The sequence below is a fragment of the Nuphar pumila genome, chromosome 12 (assembly GCF_984573655.1).
Source record: "Nuphar pumila chromosome 12, dmNupPumi1.hap1.1, whole genome shotgun sequence".
Taxonomy (NCBI): domain Eukaryota; kingdom Viridiplantae; phylum Streptophyta; class Magnoliopsida; order Nymphaeales; family Nymphaeaceae; genus Nuphar; species Nuphar pumila.
The window spans coordinates 24583870-24607394 of record NC_143260.1 but is presented as its reverse complement, the minus strand read 5'-3'; the positions used below and the strand labels follow the sequence as shown (position 1 = coordinate 24607394).

At 38.3% G+C, this 23525-nt stretch overlaps 1 protein-coding gene across 1 annotated transcript; it reads right to left on the bottom strand.

The window, feature by feature from the left end:
- Nucleotides 1-10146: 10146 nt before the first annotated feature.
- LOC149820340 (L-ascorbate oxidase-like) lies at nucleotides 10147-22358 on the bottom strand. Its single transcript, XM_089981787.1, has 8 exons — nucleotides 22130-22358; nucleotides 21317-21460; nucleotides 19806-19993; nucleotides 17324-17515; nucleotides 17087-17179; nucleotides 16001-16213; nucleotides 15692-15898; nucleotides 10147-11109 (listed from the first exon to the last, which is right to left on the bottom strand). Exons 1-8 carry the CDS (start codon nucleotides 22356-22358, stop codon nucleotides 10147-10149), a joined length of 2229 nt encoding a protein of 742 aa, XP_089837913.1.
- Between the last annotated feature and the right edge of the window lie 1167 nt (nucleotides 22359-23525).

Sequence of the window (23525 nt, the reverse complement as noted above, 5' to 3'; positions counted from 1 at the left end):
AACAAACTTTCACTTCTTTCATATATATTAACCGACTCTCTCTTATTTTTTTCATCTCTCTTATTCTTTGATTCCTCCATGTACTTAGAAAGTATTGGATTGATTTTTGTAGTTGTTTTATCACAAGCCTTTACGCTTCCTCCAATCCTAAGTAGATGTCATTTTATCCTATATATGCCTTCTTTATAAGTTATTTCACATATAAGGCATGTCAAAGAATTTGTTTATCCTTAATGTAGGTCTACTCCCATGCTGGATCATTTGATCTTCGCTTGAAGTTTTGCATATCTTCCAAATTTGAAAATGTCAAGCTTGGAGTGGACTCGCTAGTATTTGCAGAAGAAACCCCTTCCATCGTTATTCTAAAAAATGATAAGAATCAAATAATGTGTTCAATCAATGATATGTAAAACAATTGAATAAGAAAAGCAAACAACCATCAACAAATGCCAAATAATTTAAAAATAATCTAAATTCCTAAAACAAATTGCTAAAACTAACAACAAACATGTATCCAACATAAAATTAATCAACACCAAATGCTCGTCAAACATAGTAAGCATGTAATATTACAAAACCTGCCCAAATATTATTAAGACTTACAACCTATTTAACAGACAATTTAAAAGAAAAAAGTTGATAAATACTAACAGCCTACTTGTAAACACCCCAAAATTTCACTCACACTCGCAAACACTTCCACACAGGTCATTGAGATCTATTCTTTGGGACTTCCGGAAATCAAATGGGTCAACACCTGAGCCTGGATCACTCAGAGGCCCAATTTTTACTTTAAATCCTCAATATTTCTATATTCTGGCTCAAATACTCATCTTCAGTGGCGAATTTCCAAAACCTTGTCTGTATCAGGGGTTTAAAATTTTAAATCTTTTGTGTTTTCCTGAAAAATATCACGTCATTGCATATCAGTGTGTATCATTGCATAGCATTTCACAACATTCTATTGCACATGTCATTTCGAGGTTCAGAACTCCAAATTTTGAAAATTTCAATCCAGATTTGAATTTTAAATCTTTTTCAAAGTTCAATTTTGAACACTGGATTTTCAAAATTAACATTTTTACCCTTTGTTAACCCACATGATCTTAAATTTCAAAATATTTTCCTGAGAAAACAATTTGGATTCCTTTCAAACTTGATTTTTCAAATTTTTAAGCTGGATCTAATCTGCAAAGGGGTATGAAATCTCAAGCTTTGAATTTTATTTCGAAAATACCCAAAAATCTTTCATTTAATCCAAAATTCTTTCTAAATTTTTTTATGAAATCATTCTATCACCTTGGGTCTTTCAAATACATTTTGAAATCACTTGTGGGCCCATGTCAATGTGGCGCCACACAGTTTTTTTTTTCATATATTTTATTTTTCCTAAAATAACATATGGGCCCACCCCAAGGTGGCGCCACATATTTTTATTTTTTATTTATTCATTATTTCATTCCCTCCAGAAAACATGTGGGCCCACTTCCAAGGTGGCGCCACACTAAATTTTTTTTTAAATTCTTTCCTTTTTGTTTATTTTATTTTTTATTATTTCTTTTATTTCCCCAAGCAAGAGGAAGCGGACCCCACTAGGGAGGTCGACCTCCTCCATCTCGCCACTTTCCTTTCTTTTCCCCCCTCTCTTTCTTTCCTTTCTTCTCTTTTTCCTTTCCTTTTCTCTTCTTTCTCTCCTTTCCTTTTCTCTTTTCTCTTTTCTTTCCTTCTTTATTTCCCTCCTTAGCTCCTTCCCCTCTATAACTCTTGTCTCCTCTTTCTAATTCAAAAAAACCAAGCATCACATGGTTGGACTCCTCACCTCCGCTCTCTCACTCTCTTTCACGCCTAGTCTCTCTCTCTCTTCCCTTTACTCCAGGCGGTCCAACCTCTTCCCCTTCCTTCAACAAGAGCTTCACCTTCTCCATTGCAGCAACCATCACAACTGGTGCAGCAAGGTGCTTCACCCCCTTCCTTGGTAGCGGCCACCACAGCATAATCTCCTCCTTCATCCGGTTCTAGCAAAGCTCCTCTTCTCAAGGTAAAAACAATTATTTTTATGTTTTATTTATTGTTATTTTCACTATTTTAAATTTGGCATATGAATCCAGTTTAAAGCTGGATTCATATGGCTAACAGACTCTATTTCATAAGTCACAATGGGATGAAATGCTGATCAAGGAAAGTGGATCCATCCGATACATGGATCATATCATTCTTTCCCACGACCACATTAAAAATAAGGTTCATACCCCCCCCCCCCCTGATCATCTTTGATTTATCACTGTTTTCATGTAAATGATACATTCTAGGCATGACATTTAGTCTATTTTACTATTTCTTTTATGTATTGCATTAGTTTCATTAACGTGTGCCTAGTAGTCTATAGGTTTTAATTCATGCGTGGAGCACAATCATTATTTTATGTAGAAATTTTGGTCAATAAATCTAAAAAATTTTAGTGTAAGTACTCTTATTTGTCTCTGATTCCCTGCAAAAAATTTGAAGCCTCTCGAAATCTGTAGCCCCATTTAAAAAAATAAAATACTGAATCAGATTTTCAGTACAGTGAAAACACTGTATACATCAGATGCTGAATTATTAATTCGTGATCTCCTTTCTGGGAGATCCGATTAATAATCCAAAAAATATTGTGTATTCAAGAAGAGATTTATGATTTTATGGGATTCTACTAGAATTTTCTATTAACATCTATTATTTCCCATAAATCAATCCCTCTAGACCCTTCTGCAACACCTGCAACAGGGCACCAGAGCCTTTGATCGACTAAGGTCGATCATGGCTCTCAGCTTGAAGGTCTGGTGTAGGGTCTGTCAAATAAAGAATTGATCCTCAAAATGTCTTATGTTAGTACCTAGAATTCCATGATTTTAGGCATTGAATTACTATTTGCTTTAGAAATTTGTAATAGATCTGCTAGTTTCTTGTTCCAGTTTATTGATATGGTTTAAGTCTCTGTTAACATAGTGTTTCCTCTGCAACCATAGATCAGATCATAAATCTGTAAAAAGAGGATGTGATCCTCTTTTTGTTTGCAATATGCTCTTAAAATTTCAGAATTTGTGGCTACTATTTAGCATTTCCCCCATATTTTTTATAAAAGCCTACCAGTTTGCCATTAACTTTAAGCTCACCGGATTCTGACCTATGTTGTCGGAGCTGTAATTCTCTGACCATAAGTCGAATCCTAAATTTGTAAAAGGCAAAAATCTTCCTTTATCTGTCTACTATCACCCTGTAAAATCTTATGGATTTCTATGGTAAGTTGGTACCTAAAATCAGGCTGTCATTAGGATAGGTACAAGCTTGTAGGGTAAAATCATGCATTTTTATGGTTTTATTAGTTTCCATATTAAAATAATGTCATAAAAATTATTTCATTATTCCATTTTGTTTTTAGGGTCAATATAGTTGTCCATGACAAATTTGGTACAATTTTAAATTGAATTGATATGGGTGTTAGCCAAATTATCAAAATGAGATGCTTAATTCGTGCGAAATTCAGACAAAATTCAAATATCATGGCAATATCTTAGGCAATCTTGCAATTTTAGGGTTTTTAACATTCATATGATCATGTCATATCATCTTATGTTTAATCTTATTCTCATTTGCATTTATTTAATTTTCAAATGTCTCATTTTTATAAAATTTTCTTCTAAAAACCCTGATTTCAAGGCCATAGTCTTGTTATCAGGGGCATTTTAGTCATTTTCACCTCAATTTCAAATTTCCAAACCTTATTTTCATATTTTCATGCATTAGCACCATTTATTTCTCATATTTATATCAAGTAGGTATGAATAGGGTTTGTATCCGGATAAAATCCAATAATTTTCTGATATTGTCGGATAAACCCGAAAAAACCTATATATCTGTGCTAACCCATTTTTTAGTTTTGTAGGGATATTCAAGTGGAGGACTTTATTTATTTCTTTTTCTTATTTGATGTAATATCAAATGTAATATTAGAATAAGAGTTATATTTCTGCATAGAATAGGGTGCATTGCATATAGTTTACTTTCATGAATTTCAATATCTGATGAATGACAATTTATGCAAATTTCTGAAATCCACTATGGTTGACACGAATGACACGTGCATGAGCTTTTAGGGAGTTGGCAAATTTGGTGGAGTTCATATTTATTGCCATAGTCAGAATACAAACGAGACCCAGATTTGTCATCTTCGTATAAACCACATTCAGCCTACACCCTTAGGCTATTTTGAAATCTACTGCATTTCTTGAATAATTTTCTCAAACTTTCTTTGAAAATATCTTTCGAATCTATATTCATTCATTCATTTAGTTTGCATCATGAAAATACTTCATAAGGCTACATGCCTATTCATTTGCATACATTTTCAAACTTCATCAATTTTCTCAAAATCATCAATTTTAAAAGTGATAGCTGGTATGGGATGGCTATGCACTAAGCGACATGGACTACATAGAGTACGCATTTGAAAATATGCTTGATCAACTTCTTCTAGGTAGCTATGCACGAGGTGGTGTACGGGGCTAATGAAAATGATTTAGCATATGAAAAAGTGTTGGTGTGTGGCCTTTGGTCGTCAGGCTATTCAGATTAGGCAGTTTAGTATGTCACGGGTTCGCGAAGCATTCTATGCCCGTGACAGAGCGATAAGAAGACTTGCGACGGTAAGAAAGGACCATCACGCCATATTGACTTATTGAAAAAAGTAAGCCCATGACAAATTGGACTCAAATTAGAAAGATTCACAGAGACCTCATTGTTTATTGTGTGCGACACTGAAGAGGACAATGATGGTTTATCTTGGTTACACAAATTTTTACAGCTAAAGTATTGTTGACCGAGCACAAAAGCAAGATGTTGGCAAGATGGTATGAGACATCTTGACCATGGTAAGCAGAAGTGTAAGGTTGTTGTTCAGTTGGCTAAGGGAGCATAGATAAGCCAAAGATTCATACAAGTTGTGTGTTAGGCTCACATGTGGAGCATGACATTTGCCTTATGCATGCAGAGAATGCACGTTGGATTCAGCTGGATGGATTTGTACCTTTGGGTACGGGAGACTCAACTAAACTTTTAGATTCTCTCTCAAGATTGTGGGTTAGCAGAGTCCCATATTAAGCAGAATGCTTATTGTTTGATCCCTTGAGTTGGTAGATCCTCTATGGATTGTGTGTGCAGAAAAAGTTATTGTTTGTGACTCGTCGGTTCCTGCAAGAATATTTTGCTAACTCTAAGAGAGATTTACAACGTACTACCTTCAAGAGGAGTTGCAGCATTGGGCCAAAGGTGCCTTTGTGAGAATGAGTGCCTAGGAAGACGCTTTGAAGGACCACTTTGGAGTAATATGCAAGATGACGTCCTCCCACCTGAGGACTAGTTTGGACCATTGAAAAACTGCAAGTTGGTGCCTAAGGAAGTTGATATTCTCGCGACATGCATTGGTGGTCGTCTTTCTCTGCGAGGGCTATAAAGGGCTTAAAATTGCCTTTGCTGGGGTTGGAAGGCACCCCAGCCATGAGCATGAAGATGACAAGTTTGTCATGCCGACGAGGATGACCTATTTGTGTTTGAGACTGCACTGGAGTCTCATGAGTAGAGAATGCTCGATATTGATAAAGCAGAAGATGATTGTATAAGTGATCGAATATGTATTTTAGAATGAGACTTGGCATGTTAAAGGTTGCGATGATGGTGAATGAAAATTAAAACAAGTTGAGTAGGCTGAAGAAAAAATTAAACTAAAGATAAGTACAAAGAGAAACTAACATATTAGTGAAGATTGTGTTCTTACCTGTATCGACATTATTGAGGACGATAATGGTTTTGGGTGGAGAAGAATGTCCTATACTGATCTTTCAGAATGGGGCAGTTGCAGTGCGAAGCTCTACTGAGTAAAAAATACATCGAGTGTAGAAACCCGCGGTGTGCGTTGACTTGATCGGTGATGTGCGGTGGTAGCATGGCATGCGATAGGCAACAATATCGTCGTTAGTGCATCGTTGTATGGCGGCACAAATTTGGAGTGTTGTTTGGTTAAGCAGTGTCAGCGGATCAGAGGATGTTGCCTTTGGAGATTTGGTTAAGAACCTCTCAGCTTGCAAGAGTTTTCCACGCGTAGCGGTTGGACGCACGGGGGTGCGTATGGGTTAGGGCTAATTCCTCCAAGGATCACATTAGGTGATTCCAACCGAGTATGGTGTCTCGAGGGCTAGGCGAGTGAATGCCTAGGTGCCAACGAATGAGTCTGGGTGGTGCTCTTCGCTATGGTGTTCAATCATCAATTGGTCTTCAGACTGGGGGCCACAAAGCCTTATTCTTTCAATGGCGAGGTTTTGTTGTAGCGTGCGCATGAGGTTGCAATATGCTCCATGTCATGCAAGGCTAAGACAAGTTTGTGCCCCTTTCGAAAGTGATAGCTGGTATGGGACGATTATGCACTAAGTGACATGGACTATATAGAGTACGCATTTGAAAATGCGCTTGATCAGCTTCCGCTAGGCAGCCCATGAAGTGGTGCGTAGGGCCAATGAAAATGATTAAGCACATAAAAAAGTGTTGGTGCGCGGCCTTTGGCTGTTTAGATTGGGCAGGTTGACGCATCACGGGTTTGCGAAGCATTCTATGTCCGTGACAAAGCAATAAGAAGGCTTGCGGCAGTAAGGAAGGATCGTCGTGCCGCATTGGCTTATTAAAAAAGTAAGCCCGTGACAGTGCTCCTGTTTTGTAAAAATGATCGTGATTTGATTTACTCTATTCTTTCTACCTAGTAAACTGTAATAAGTCATTAGTTTTGATATTCAATACCAGTGAAGATGAGGGTGTTTCCTGGGATGTTGTAGATATTAGAGATGATGCTAACCTAACTTAGGCTCTTGGACCACCCATTTTATTTCCTACGCTGGAAGGTTATCTTTGATTCAATATGTGTTGTGTTTCCTAGCAATATATTTGCTGCTACTATTCAAGTTACCTACAATAATGCTTAAGGCCATGGAGTATGAGACGGAAATTCTTGTGGCAGGGGCATGATAATTCAAAATGCATGCATGCTGTTAAGTGGGAGACCATTAATTTGTAAGCCTAAAATGGAGGGTGGCGCTGGGTTGACATGGCTCATGGATGTCAGCCATGCACATTTAGCCATGGATGTGATCAGGATTGTTAACGTGTGACTCTCTCTAGGCATGCACCATGAGAGCTAAATACCTCCAGCATCGCAATTTAAGGTCCTACTCATGGAAGTTGGGAAGGTCCTATACTTTGAAGAGCATTTTTTAGGGCTGGTATGGTGTGTGTCATGATGTGGTTCGAGGCCTTGGCAATGGGTGTTCAGCGAAGTTTTAGACCGACTTTTGTTACAAAATGCTACTCTGGATAGACTATTGGCACCCCAAGAACGAAGGCAAATTAAGAGTAGACTCAAAACCTCAATTGTTGACTGTTTGTTGTATTATCTATCTGGTGCCTTTTCCTTGAGACACCAGTGTGATGAGTTGATTTGGCATCATGGGTCACAAATTGAGGATATTTCTTCCAAGCAACTATGGAATTGCATTCATAGTTCGAGGCAAGTTGAGCATTGGAGAAAACAGATTTGTCATAGTGACGTTGTGCCTCAGGCGTCATGGACACTTTATGTTGCAACGACGTTCAAGCTAAAGGCATTGCTTTTCCTAGTAGATGCCACTTAGGTAAGTTCGATACCCAGTCCTATGAGCATTTGTTTCTTAACTATTAATATGTTGCCTTAGTTTGGCAAATTATTGTTGCTCATTTTGTCAAGAAAAATTTTCGACCTCTATGTTGATACCGCAATTTGTTGGTGGTGCTCAGTTAAGCACCGATAACATTGGTTAAAGTTGTGTTAGGAGATTGTTTTCATGTGGTTATCTGGTGTAACTGGCTCAGTCGGAACAAGATTATTCATAAACAGGATTAGTATTCTATGAATCAATTGTTTACCGAATTTTGGTCATACTGCTGTGAGGCTTTTAAGATCCGCTCCTGAAGCAACATTTTTTTTTATTTAACAAAGCAGGGTAAACTCCTAACAAATCAATTACAGGACCATTACATTTGATTTGTTTATTTTCGGACAACAATCCTCCAGTTTATTAACCCATACATCCCTTCCCCAACCTTATTTAATAACCCAAACACAAGAAGCAGGCTGGATGATATGACTCAAGGCCAAGCCAAGACCACATAATATACTAGTTGTCTAGCTTAGTTTGGGAGAATCTGCTAGAGGGTTTAGCCTAGGCGCGTTCAACGGGACTTGGGCTGAGAAATATCCCCTCTACGTTAGCCGGCCCTTTTCCTATTCCCTCTCCTCCATCTCCCTTGTGCTGCCACTATTGCTGCAACTTTCTATAGGGTCACAACACTGTTGGGAGGACCTTTAAAGTGAAAGGACACTTGGCTGCAACCAAGCAAAATAAGAGCCCAATGATTATAAAAGACTCTGCGCTCAATGAAAGACAGTAGATGAGGAGAGGGTGTTGCGTGTTCTCCCCCCAATATGCACGGTAGCTACAGTGCATGTTCCGGGGTCTTCACTGAGCGCCACGTGGTACTCAATCGGGTGTATGGGTGCACCGTACACCGTCGTACACCTACCTGCGGGATGTACAGCGGTGTATGGTGCATCCGTACACCCGACTGCGCACCACGTGGTGCTCAGTCGGGACCCCGGAACATGCACTGTAGGGGGGGAGAGGGGGGGGGGACATATAACCTGGAGAGGGTGTTGCATGCGTGTTCGACCCGAAACACGCACTGTAGCTACAGTGCATGTTCTGGGGTCCCGACTGAGCACCACTTGTCTCTCATTTGGGTGGATGGGTGCGCCGTACACCCGCCTGCGTTTTATAAGAACCGCTATAGTGCGTGTTCCAGGGGAACATATAACCTGCCCCGTAAATGAGCAATCCAATTCTTATTATCAACACACACAGTTACACCCGCGCTCCTGGAGCAACATTGAACTATAAGCTATGTTGTTACAGCTGCAGGTCAGTCCAATTGTTGAACCCTGACCAGCAGTATTGCATGGTGTGTCTATACAGTTTAGTGGTTGGCATCACGTGGGAGTGTCGTATAGTTTTTGCAGTGCAGGGGATGGATCAGCAGTCGATTCTTTTTGGGAGCTTAGTGGGTGGCCAGGTTGTGAGGTTTCCTGTCCTTTCCTGCTGTGGAGATTATTTCCAAGTTTTTGGTTCCTTGTGCAACTTTGGTGCATGCTGATGATCACTCATGGATTGCCTATTTAAATGGTTGTTAAGGCGGTCGTTTGCATTGCTTGGAGACTTTGAAAAGGGTTTTTTAGCTTCTTTAATTAGTTTTGTGCATATGATGTACCCTGTTTTGTCAAAGACAAGGCAGAACATGTATTGGTTCAATAAATCAAACAATTGGTGTCTAAGATTGAACACATCGGACAATATTGTAATATAGCCTGGGGGGGTCTTCCCAGCTCCTTGAATAAAAAAAAAGGAAGAAGAATTAAAACATTTACAATTGAAGCTTGTAGCTTTTAATTGATTGAAATGGCAAAAATATTCTGAAAATGATGGCAACATTTTTTAGAATATCGAGTTACTTTTGGTGTCAAAAAGATCATTTAAACTTCTTGAAGTAAAACTAATTTTTACTATTTGTGAATTATGACTTTTTCTTTAAAAAAAAACGAATTAATCAACTCATAATTGTAATTGCGTATCTTCAAAAGTGCTATGGCTTTTGAGGATATTTTGGTTTAAAAACTGCTAAATGTTGATAACAAGGATTTAATGTTAATTTGCGCTGTATATAAGAGAGAGAGAGACCTAATAATTAAAAGCCAAAATACCTACTCTCATAAAACTAACAATTGGTGCAAATAATTAAAATTGAGAGAGAGCCGAAAAAAGATCAACATTACTTAAAAGTGAAACTCAGCAAAGCGTTGAGTCCCACAAGCACAACCACAACAGCAACATGAGAACACCATTAACACAAAAACAGAAAAACCCTAACACAGACAGAAAACTCATTAAGGACCACAAACATCTAGATGAGAGAGAGAGAGAAAACTGTGCTCCAACGTCCAGCAACAAGTACCAGGTCGCCCCACAAACAGGAAAAACCTTAACCATGGTGATGAAACAGCAGCTTCTTAGTCAATCCACAGCCCAAGGCATTCAATGGTATCTTCCCCACAGACTCCACCCCTTCAGCAAAGATCACCCCCATGCCCATGTGCAGGTGGGGCTCTATATGGCAGTGGAAGGCCCACACCCCAGGGTTGTCTGCTACAAATCTCAAGGCAGTCCACCCATAAGGGAACAAGGCCACTGTGTTCCTCAACGGAGGGTTGTGAAGGTTGAAGCTCTTAACATCCTTCTGTTCATCAAACTTGCCATCTCCATACCCCAACACCCAGAACTCATGCCCATGCAAGTGCCAAGGGTGCACCTCACTGTTGCCACTGGTCAAGGTATTGGCATTTTGGAGTATGACATCCACTATGGTGTTCAGTTCAAATGTGTATATACCACTGCTCATTGTTGCATTCGGGTTCTTCGGAGGCTGCATGATTTCGTAGTCGGCCGGGAAGTTCTCGGGCGCTGGGACAGAGTCGAACGCACTTCCGAGACGGAACTTGATCGAGCTAAGGTAGGGTGTGGTTGGTAAGGCTAGTGAGACATTGTTGATGGACCACTTTGTGTAGCCATCAATCTTGTTTTGGGTGTTGAGGAGGATGATGCGCCTTGTAGGGTTGAGTGGTGGCTTGGGGCTTAAGGATGGGTGGGCAAGGATCTTCTTAGCAAATGATACACTGTAATTGGTGTCATTCCAAGCTGGGGAGGGGGGTGGGGGTGTGGGGGGCAGTTTGGAGGGCGGGTTGGGGTAGTAGTTGAGTATGGCTAGCCCAGGAGGGGTGCCGGGTTTCCGTCCTATGACATTGATGGAGACCCAGTAGTTGTCTGATGGGTTCTGGTCGGTTCTGATGAGCGCAGAGTAGCTTTCTCCTGAGTATATCTCTATCTTGTCCACTGTGGTTGGCTCTAGGTAGCTTCCATCTGCTTCAACCAGCACCATCTTGTGACCCTATTGGAAGCATGCAAATAAAAACGTGTGAATTTGGACGTTGAAATAGAATTTTACCCATATATTGTTTGAACAATGTACTTGGTATATGAACTCCATTCATTACAAACTTGTGGCTAGTTGACCTAAGCTTGATCTAGTATGACTCGTTACAGCATGTTGACCTGGTTGATTCAAGACAGGTGATGGCTCATCGACCTCCTTTGGTTCAGTTTCTCTCCAAAAAAAAGCCCTCTATATTTACATGGAAAATTTCAAAAAGCAGAAACGTCAATGCATGGGTAGAGGAGAGTACTCGTGGGGTTCTACACTTTTTCTTTTTAGATAGTCCAAGGGAAAAGCACCCATCACCGACGCGCCCTTTCCCATCAAGGAGTATACCCAGCTTCAACCTTACGGCATTGGTTTCGAACATGTGATGTCCGGTCAACTTGGTGACATTCACAAGTCGCACTTTCCAGATGAGCAGAGCCCTTGTAGGCCGTGGAAACTGAAACGAGGAGGCAGATCAGTGTTGGTGGCAGGGGGAGCCACGTATAAACAAAGGGGGTGCCCGCTTATTTAAGAGCCCCCCCCCAATTTGCTACCCCTATTAAAAGTTAGAACACTCTCATGAGTTTTCGGTCCGAACACCTTCGAACCACTCCCCTTAAATGAGGGAGGATCAGGTGCAATGTGATTGCACACTTCATTGTGCTGCTGCACCTGATTTCTCTAGGATACAGCCTGTCAGCTGTAGTGTCCAACATCAGGTGGTGGGTGATTAGGTGCAGCAGCACACCAAAATTGTATAATCGAATTGCACCTGATCTTCCCTCTATTGAAACAGGGTCATGACTCGTGTCAACATGACACCTCTCAGGCTAGAATGGGACGTCCAAACCATAATAGCGGTTTCTCCCTATTATGAACACGAAAGATTAAATAAATAATTAGTTTTACTATCTAAGAATCCAAGTTTGTCATGGCTAATTGAACTTGTATATAGATCATATATGCACATGAGCAACAACGATTGATGATATCTTTGCACGTACTTCGTTGAAATTATTGTCTCGGTTCAGCAGCTTGATATATTTATGTCAAGACAAAAGGGTATATTTTAAGGACATTGTTCGTGAGCTACCTGAAACCTAACGGTGCAAAATGAATTCATAGGGCTGGCTGGTTATGTATGGAGATGGTATCAACAATCTAGGAAAAATTAAACAAAATCTGGATATATCAAGATGTAAGTGGAGAAATCCAACTTATCAGGTATGCTATAGTCGCACTAACTTCCCTAAAAAATCAAGCAACTTAGTCAAAATCATAACACCTCATTTTTTCGATCAAGGCACCTAATTTTTTCAGTTTAAAACTTACACGGCGCCTAATGTTTTTCAATCAAAAGCACCTAATAAAAGTAGTTTTGAGCAAGGCACTTAAAGTTTTAAGCAACAAAGAGATAAAACTGTCAAGAAAAAAAAATCAATTGGCCATATTTATCATGTTTTCTAATTCGCAAACCAATCTGGGTATTTCGCCCAAAAGCTAGTGCCATCTACGTTCTTATCAGTCATATCTATTAAAGGTTGCATGCTGCCCACAAAGCCTTTGCTCATCTAATAAGGGTGACTTGTGAAAGTCACCAAGTTGATGGGGGTGTCACGGGTTCAAAACTCATAGAGGGCATCCCTTAAGCTCGAAGTGGGTGTATTTATCTTCTGGTAAACAGGAGGGACTTCGTTTTTTTTTATCAAATTGAGGCACTCCGTGTGGTTGGTAGGAGCTGCTAGTGAACGTCTCCTTGTGGTGGGACGTTGCAGGTTCAAACCCCAGTGGTACGTTGAATAATAACTGGTAGGGGTCTGCCTAACCCCAGATTGCCTTTAAAAAAAAGGTAATAGAGGGTTTTTTCTTGCGTAAAAAAAAGGAAAAGAAAAGGTAGCATGCCAAGATAATACTCCAAATGCTAAAGAGTGGATCACAAGCATAATCATGGCACTGACAGAAGCTTTTTGTAAATAACAACAGAAAAACGATCGCCTAGACATGCATGATCCCCAAGGAAATATCTTTTCTTCTAACAAACAAGGAATTTGAGTCGTGTAAAAAAATAAAAAAAGGAAAAACGGGAATTAGCAATGGTCCATTTTAGTTGCTTACTGATATTTCAATGTCTTTTGCTTTTTAATACGTACGTTTTAGAACAAGTTGAGCCATGCAGTTTGATGTTCAGAAACCGGAAGTTTTTTTTTAGTTTACCATTACGGCTAGACAGCCGCTCATAGCTCAGCTCATGTTCTGCTCCTAAAGAACTCGTTCAAGTTAATAAAAATAGGCTGAGCAAGTTGAACATGAATAATAGGTTCTTGGCTTGGCATGACCTGAATGAGTTTAAGTAGTAAAAATTATATTTTATAATATTTTTTTTAGAGAAATATCATATAATATATGTAGAACATATGATTGAGCTATTTGTTTTGTAAAAAAATGCATTTTATAATAAAATCTTATTACATCTAGCTCCGAACTAATGTATCTTTTTATAATCCTATTTCTTTCTGCTCTAAAACAATGTGTTTTTTCTATAAACAAGCCAGCTTGAACTCGACTCAATTAACTCAGGCCTGTAATAAGATCGAACTTGGTTTAGCTAGCCACAAAAAATAAGCCAAGCTTCAATACTTCAAGCTCCACTTGTTCAGCTCATGTAGCAGCCCTATTTACCATAGAGCTGGATGCCAAAACCAGTTGTGTGTGTGTGTAAGAAAGAAAAGGAATCAGTTTTTTCCTAGTTGGTTACCAAGAGACTGAAAAGTAGATGAATCACCCCCTCATCCTATGTTATTCTCTCTGTGGAAAGTATATAATAATCCCAAGCGGTATTCCAAAGGTAAGGACCTGAAGGAACAATGTCATTCTCTCTCACATCGCAATGAAAGGGCAGTTGTGCCTAGGATGAGAGGGTGCCTCATATCCTTTTCAACGTCTCCTTGTCCTTGTGGTGGGACGTTGCAGGTTCAAAACCCAGTGGTACCTTTTCTTCTTTTTTTGAAAGAAACCCAGTGGTACCTTGATTAATAACTGGTGGGGATCTGCCTAACCCCAGTTTGCCTTAAAAAAAAAAGCCTAGTAAAATATTGATTCCATTCATACTTCCAGAGAGAGAGAGAGAGAGAGAGAGAGAGAGAGAGAGAGAGGTTTTTCTTTTATAGAAATGGTAAAATGCATTGGAACATGATTCATATTAGGAAAAAGTTTATTTATAAGCCAGCCTTTTGCCCCTAATATGAAAAATGAGCTTCACTTTTCTGGAACAACTGGTATGGTTCATAAGTTTCTTGGAAACTGTCAAACAGGGACCTCTGGTTAACATCCACCATCTCGAAAAAAAATGTGATTTTTGTTTTTGGTTTCCTTTAATGTCTTTTGAAATTTAAAATATATTCATTCCATGTCATTAAAAAAGAAATATAAAATATTCATTCATTTTCATAAGAGAGAAGATGGTAAATACTTGGGACATTTGATTTTGAAGGTTACTATCATAATTTGACTAGTGATTTGATATATGTTAATAGATAATGATAAATCTAAACCTCTATTTGGTAGTTCTCAAGAAAACGGAGGTTCATATCAAGAATTTCAAAAATGTGAGGCTTATTTCCGCAATGAAAGGCAAAAAGGTTCACCCTTAAATGAAAATTTCCCTTCAAATTGGCAAGAGAAGTTTCTCTGTGGGACAGATATTGCCCAAGTATCCCGAGGCTTTTTACGTAGAGAGAGAGAGAGAGAGAGGGAGAGAGAGTCCAATGGTTTCAAGTGTTTGCAATCCTATAATCGTGGCATATCGTAAATATTATAAAAGCAGAAGCAGGGGTACGAATGGCCAAAAAGTTCTTTGAAACTTTTCTAAAATGACACCTTTGTGTTGTACTTTGGTATGAAATTAAAATTTCTTTGGGTAAGGAAAGTTGCACGCCTATAATCATATAAACATATATAGAATAAAAGACAGAAGAAAAGGTTGTTCTTTTCTAACCAGTAGGTCCAGTACTGCTGGTCTAAGAAAACTAGCTAGAGCTAGTCACTCATCACTAGATTTCGTAAAGCAAAGGCTAGTTGGGAAGAGTTTTTTCAAAATGCTAAAAAAAAATATTATAAAAAAAATTTGATCACCATGTTGAGAAAGTGAACCGCGTGAACTACAAATGTGTGAACTTTAGTGAGGACGAAGCACTTCCAATGTCTTTTGATAAATTCAACCCTGTATTTGTGTTTGGTGTGGTTGATTTAATGCCAATCATCATTTGTAGTCTTTCCTCCACACAAAAAAACTATTTTTTGAAGCTTGAATATGTATAAAATTTGTGGGCCCTAGATTTTCAGATAAAAAAAAATCTGTTTAAGTGTCGACCGATGATCCAAGAGCTGGTTCTTATAAAACAAGGATGTCGATTAGACATGAACGGCTAGATTTAAAAAGCAAATAAACCATGAACATCTCTGTGAAACACATATTTTTTGCACACCAAAAGTTGCTCCCTAATGTTTTGTCTAAAAATTATTAAGAAAAATGCAGATACTTAAGGCATACCCCAATGGCGAAATTGAGAGAAGCAAGTGATGTGATGCTTGCAATCCTCACTCTATAGGTCTGGTTTGGTTTGACATTGAGGACATGAGTAGAGCACTGAGTGTTGTTAATCACGCACACCGAATCAGGCCACGGATAAGTCCAAATGTTCCGAGAATAACTCGCAGGAGAGCAGTTGAACTGCCCTCTGCCCTGAATCAGCAAAGTCTGCAAAAAAGACAAATCCAATGTAGAGCCTATCACTATCAATGCGAACAAAAGCAAAGTGACACTACTCCTTTATGAGCTAAAATTAAGCAATAGGCTTACCTGAGGTTCTCCAATCCAACGGAAGGGGATTGAGGTGAGTGCAAGCATTTGATCATAGATGCTTTTGTGCCACCAATCACTCAAAATAAGGTTTAGCTCCCCATCGTAATGAAATGGCTCCTTATGTCCCTTGGGAACATCCACTATGAGGGATCCATACAGACCAGCAGACCTTTGCATTCCATAGTGTGCATGATAGAAAAATGTTCCCGGCTATCAAAAGAAGAAGAGAGGAGAGGGAGAGAGTATTAAACATCAATTCATGCAAAAAGACATACAAATATATGAGCTAATAAATGTTGGTAGCTAGGGCTGGAAAATTAGATGAGCAGCTGGCTATTTTCTCATCTCAGAAATTGAGCCCGATGAGCTATGAGCCATCTGGTTTAGGTAAATGAGCCAAGTACGAACATGGCAAGCTCGGCTCGACTTGACTTCTCTAGACTCATTTTACATATTATATATTATATATGTTTTATACATATATTATATACACTTTAAATATTATCAAGCTTTAATAAAGGCTGAAAGAATAAATTTTTTAGAACAAACCAGCTAGTGTTCAGCTTGTAAAGCTCAGCTAAGGAGCTCGGGCTCAGCTTAGCTGGTGATTCCAGCCCCATATATATATATATATATATATGGGGGTAATGATAGGGTGCTCCCGGAGTACCTACTCCCACTTAATTGAAGTTTTAGATATTCAATTCTTTTTAACTTTTTTTGTTGATCAGAACCTATGGATATGGCTATAAGCTTTATTTAGTAGAAAACAAGTTTTGGATTATGTGATTATAGCATACCCGTATGCTTTTTAAGGCCTTTAAAAATCAACGGCTCACAATGTATCAAAATTTCATGACTTAAAAAGTCTTGTTTTTATGTTAAAAAAATATAATCCAAAGCATGATTACTAACCTGCTTCGCAAATAAACTATGTTGAGGTTTGATTGAGAAGATACAACCTACAACCATGACTTCTAGTATACGGCAGTAGGTACCCCCGAGCACCACAGCATTATATATATATATATATATATATATATATATATATATATATATATATGAAGAGAGAGGGATACTTACCATATCAACAATAAATTTATAGACAAAAATCTCTTCGGGATTGATCACGCATTGTGATATGGAAGCAGTTCCATCCGCCCAAGGTGTTCCAATCTGAACCAACATTACAAAAGTGTCGTGAAAACAAGGAAACAACATGAGGAATTGTCACATGCTAACTTAAGAAACAAAGATTAGAAAAAAGAAAAAGGAAAAGGAAAAAGGAAGCCAAAGAGAGGAACAAAGAAGCTGGAAAACCTGTCTGATCCCATGCCAATGAATGACTACACCCTCAGTGGGCAGCTTGTTTGTCAGCTCCACCACAATGGTATCCCCTGCTCTGGCTCTAATAGTAGGTCCTGGATATTTCTCATTGATTCCAATCACCACAGTCTCCACACAATCAGGAGCCCAGTAGACGTAGCCCACTTCCCATTTGAAGTATCTTGCCTTTGATGCATAGGTTGTTTGAAGGAAAAAAAGGCAGAAAAGAATTATTAATGCAAGAAGATTGGAAGACATAACTGCTATTCTACCCCAAGAAAATCAGCTTCACTCCCTCGCATGCATATGCAATCTTCCACTTGGTTGGTGGCAAGGAAGACTGGTATATATATTGTTTATGACTCCTGTTAACAATGATTTTCTGGAACAGGTTATAGTGCGCACCGTGAGAAAAGATAATAATGGGCCAGAGGATTGCATAAGCAGATTCTTTTCCTGACAATCCGCAAGATAATTTCTCACACTAGCGAATGATTAAAAAAGGTTCTGCACCTTCTTCACGTTTTCTTGTTTTAAGTTATTTGCACTTTTTCTCCCTCAAGGAAAAAAAAAGTGGTTTGTTCTTTTCTTTTTGTTTTTAGATTGATATTTTGGGTGTCCTTAATTCCAGATGAAGTCTAAAGTGTGAACAAGTGGAGGTTTCTTCTGCAAAAAGAAAGTGGAGTTGCTGATGAGATTTTTTTGCAATATTTTGGAATAAAATAAGAATTTTTACTGTGGGAAGAATTTGAGAGAAACGTAGGGTAAAAAGCAAAAGTAACACATGAAATATCACAAAATATAACAGTTGAAAAGCAAAAACTTCAAAATATATTAAGTCACTAACTCTCTTTTCTCTCTAACACTCTCTCTCTACCCTTCTCTACACTTCTCTACTTTTTTAACATGAAGAGGTACCACATTTATAGAGGGCAAAAGCCCTTTACACGAAAATAGAAACCTAGGCTAAAAAGTAGGAAAACTAACACACGGACACAACCACTTCTCCCTACTAACAAAAAGCAATTCCTATTAACTAGGATAACTACCATATCGTGGGCTTTGAGTGCCCTTTCAAGTGGGCTTTGGATCCTCTTGCCCACAACCTTGAGCATTACCAACATTTTCCCCCTTAATGTGAAAGGCCTTGTACGCCTATGGATTCTCTGAACATCAAAATTTTTTTAGATGACAAGGCTTTTGTGAAGCCATCAGCAACTTGATCATTTATAGAGCAATGCTTCAGCACTACTTCACCTTTTTCCACTGCATCCCTTATAAAATGATATCTAAGCTCAATGTGCTTTGTCCTACCATGAAAAGTAGGATTTTTAGCAATAGAAATTGTAGACTGATTATCACAATAGAGCTTAGCTGGGAGATTTTGCTCTACATGCAGATCCTTCATAACACGCCTCATCCAGATTGCTTGACAGGTAACAGATGTAGTCACAATATATTCCGCTTCTGAAGATCATAGCGCTATTGAATTTTGTTTCTTTGAACACCACGACACAATCCCTGAACCAAAACTGAAAGCAAACCCGCTTGTGCTTTTTCGTTCATCCATTGAACCTGCCCAATCACTGTCAGTAAATCCAATCAAATTAAAGTCAGTAACATGATTATAAAAAATTCTATAATTGATTGTTGCCCGTATATAGCGGAGAATTCTTTTTGCTGCGCCTAGATATTGCATAGATGGATTATGCATAAACCTTGAGATCATACTGACTGAGAATACAATGTCTGGCCGAGTGTGAGTTAAATACATTAATCCACCGACTAAGCTTCTAAAACATCTTTTATTTGCTCTTGCCATTCCATCTTCCAAACTCAATTTTTCATTCGCATTCATCGGAGTTTCACAAACTTTGCAATTCAACATCTTTGTTTTTTTGAGCAGTTCCAAAGCATACTTTTCTTGAGACACGAAAATCCCTTCTTCAGATTGCACGACATGAAGACCAAGAAAAAAACATAGCATCCCCAAATTTGTCATTTCAAATTCCTTCATCATACTGTGTTTAAATTCTGCAATAAGCTTAAATAAAGAACCAGTGTAGATAATATCATCTACATAGACACTTACTATGAGCAATTCATTCCCATTTACTTTGACATAGAGTGTAGGTTCACTATCACTTCTTTGAAAACCATTTTGGTGGAAGAATTTATCAAGGCAACTATACCATGCACGTGGGGCTTGTTTTAACCCGTATAATGCCTTTTTTAACTTATAAACTTTTTCTTCCTTTCCTTTAACAACAAATCCAGGTGGTTGATCAACATACATGAATTCATTTAGAAAACCATTTAAAAATGCAGCCTTAACGTCAAATTGATAAACTTTCCATTTGAATTGAGCTGTAATCGCAAGAATCATTCTCACTATTTCAAATCTTGCAACAGGTGAAAACGTTTCAGTAAAATCAATTCCATATTTTTGCACGAACCCTTTAGCAACTAACCTTGCCTTATATTTTTTAACATTTCCACCAGCATCATATTTGACCTTATAAACCCACTTTACTCCACTTGATTCCTTTCCAGGTGGCAAGTTGGAAAGCTCCCATGTGTCATTCTTCTTAATGACCTTCATTTCTTCTTTCATTGCATCTAACCATTTTTTATCTGTGCATGCTTCATCATATGATGATGGTTCTAGAACAACAAAAGCAAAATCACATTTATAAATATCCTCTAGAGACCGTACCTTTTTCGGAGGAGTGTCCACATCAAGTGTGGATTCAATATTTTCTGTAAATTCATCTCCCATACTTGACGTTTCTGGAGATAATGCTTTAGTAGTATGATTTGATTGCGATACCACTTCATCAATTTGCAACTTCACGCTTTCATTGTTGGTCCATTCCCAACATGCTTTTTCATCAAAAATAACATCCCTTCTTATAATCAATTTTTTAGAAGAAGGATTATAGAGACGATATCCCTTAGTTTCATTACTATAACCAACAAAGATGCACTTTTCACTCTTCTTATCTAACTTGGTTCTTTCAGAAGAGTCAATCAAAGCATATGCTATACTGCCAAATACCTTCAACATACTTACATTTGGCTTTCGATTCCACCAGGCCTCATAAGGTGTTTTGTTTCGAACTGCCTTTGTTGGAGAAATATTCAAGATATGAACTGCAGTGTTAACGGCTTTTGCCCAAAACTCATTTGGCACCTTCTTTTCACTTAGCATGCTGCGTGCCATTTCTACCACTGTACGATTTTTCCTTTCTGCCACTCCGTTCTGTTGTGGTGTCTTTCTTACTGTCAATTGCCTGCGAATACCATGATCTTTGCAAAACAAACCAAACTCATCAGATAAAAATTCTCCTTCTTTATCTGTGCACAATATTTTTATAGTTTTTCTTCTCTCATTTTCAACAAGGAACTTAAATTCCTTAAATTTATCAAATGCATGAGATTTATGAGTAAGAAAGTACACTTAACTCATTCTAGTAAAATCGTTAGTTAAAAGCAAGAAATATTTGCTATTGTTTAATGAAGGAGTTCTCATGGGCCCACATATATCAGCATAAACTAATTCAAGAGGTTCCTTAGCTCTCCATGCTTTTTCAACTGGGAATGATAATTGGTGTTGTTTACCAAAAACACACCCTTCACATATCTCATTTGTACAATTAATGACTGGCAAACCAACCACCATATTTTTTTGATGCAAGAGTTTCAAACCATTAGAATAAAGATGCTCATACCTCAAATGCCACAGTTTGGATTGATCAAGACCATTTGCCATAAAGGCACAATCATCTATCTTGATCATTTCAAGTGGAAACATTTTATTTTGAACCATATATATTTTTACAAGAACTGTACCATTCTTGTTTTTAATCTCACAGACGTCATTTTCAAATAAAAGAGTGTAACCCTTTTTAACCAATTGCCCTACACTCAATAAGTTCTGAGCTAAACCAGGAACATAATACACATCTTGAATGTATCGTTCATTACCTGATTTTGTCTTGATTGCAACTGTTCCCTTGCCATTGACGTCTACTTTATTGTTGTCCCCAAGCCACACATTCAACTTCACAGTCTCATCAATATTCTTAAAAAGACTTCTATCACCGGTCATATGATTACTGCAACCACTATCTACAAACCACATTTCACTTTTGCGACTGTTAGTATTCATGCTTGCAAGAAACAAATTTTCATTTTCATCTGAAAAATTTGCTTGTTGTTTTGCCTTTTCAAAACATCGGGCTTCAATATGACCAAATTTCTTACAAAAATGACATTGTTTCCCTCTAAAGAACAGATTTTGATTACCTTTTTTTGTTCCATCATTCCTTTGAGAGGAATCATAAAACCTTCCTCGACCTCTTCCACGTCCACGAAAGGATCCTCTAAAACCTCCTTGTCCTCGACCTCTACCTTCACTCTTTTGATCAAACTGAGTATTCTTTTCTTTTGGAAATTCAACTTTCGATTGAAAGGCCTGTTCCAATGTCTTTTCTGAAGACCTGTTTATGCGATGCTCATGGGCTAAAAGAGACCCCATTAATTCATCAATAGAATACACAAATAAATCCTTGGACTCTTCAATTGCAATAACAACATGATCAAATTTAGAAGGTAAACACCTTAAAACTTTTTCTACTATTTTTTTATCATCTAAAATTTCACCAAAGGTCTTCATTTGATTTACAATAGTAGAGAGTCTAGAAAAGAAAGTTTGAATTGACTCACTGGTTTTCATAGAAAACGTTTCAAACTTTCTTCTTAAGGTTTGAAGTTTAACCGTTGTGATCTTCTTATCACCATGAAATTTTTGCTTCAGAAGTTGCCAGGCTTCTTTTGACTTGGTAGCACCGGCAATAGTTGGAAAAATGGTTTCAGACACAGCCTGTTGTAGTACTAACAATGCCTTTGCATCTCTCTTTCGAGCTTCTTTGACATCAATTTTTTCTGCTGCTTTTGATCCTTCAACATCTGCATAACCATTTTCGACCAACTCCCAGAGGTCTTGTGAGATAAAGAAAGTCTTCATCTTAATATTCCAGAATTCATAATTTTCACCATTAAAAATTGGCACTAATGATTGTGACAAATTGAGAGAGTTAGAATTATTTGCCATACCGAACTTACTCAACAATTATCCTTCAAAAGAAATTTCGAATCTATAGGAACTCCTTGCTTCGGCAATGCTCCTATTGCATTTTTCTCAAACACCCAGCTCTGATTCGAACATGTGCTCTGATACCAAGAATTGAGAGAAACGTAGGGTAAAAAGCAAAAGTGCAACACATGAAATATCACAAAATATAACAGCTGAAAAGCAAAAACTTTAAAATATATTAAGTCACGAACTCTCTTTTCTCTCTAACACTCTCTCTCTACCTTTCTCTACACTTCTCTACTTTTTTAACATGAAGAGGTACCACATTTATAGAAGGCAAAAGCCCTTTACATGAAAATAGAAACCTAGGCTAAAAAGTAGGAAAGCTAACACACGTACATAGCCACTTCTCCCTACTAACAAAAAGCAATTCCTATTAACTAGGAAAACTACCATATCGTGGGCTTTGAGTGCCCTTCAAGAAAATCGTGGGCATTGGATGCCCTACCCACTTCTTCTTCCTTGAGCACAAAAAACAGACGTGGGCTTTGGATCCTCTTGCCCACGACCTTGAGCGTGATCCCAGCCGACCGGGCCTATAACCGGTAGGTGGTCTCCTTCGCGTCGTAAGCTTTGCATCTTCGAACCGCTAGTAGTGGAGAGAAAAACCCTTCCAATGCAATATGCGATGCGTACTCCTTTCCCTGCGTTGAACGAAAAGCCATCTCCTGTAGATGCGTCAATCTAGCGCATTTAGACCAGTCCGAAGAAGCTCCAAGGACAAAATCTCTCACTACACTAAGATAAATAAAGCCAGTCTGGTGAGCAAGATAGAAGGTTACAGAATTAGCATAAGATCGATCAAAGGATTTGTATATAATCTGTGTTGTGTTTTAAATGGTAAGCTTGTTCCAGCTAATCATGTAGTTGAAATGTTGCAGCTTTCTGCCTCTACTAAAAAACTGACAGCCGAGGCAAGTGCTTAAATTACTATTAAAGTGGTGGGTTTTCTTCTCCTAACGAATCTCGCACACTTCATGGAACTGCAATAAACCCACAAGAGAGAGAGAGAGAGAGAGAGAGAGAGAGAGAGAGAGA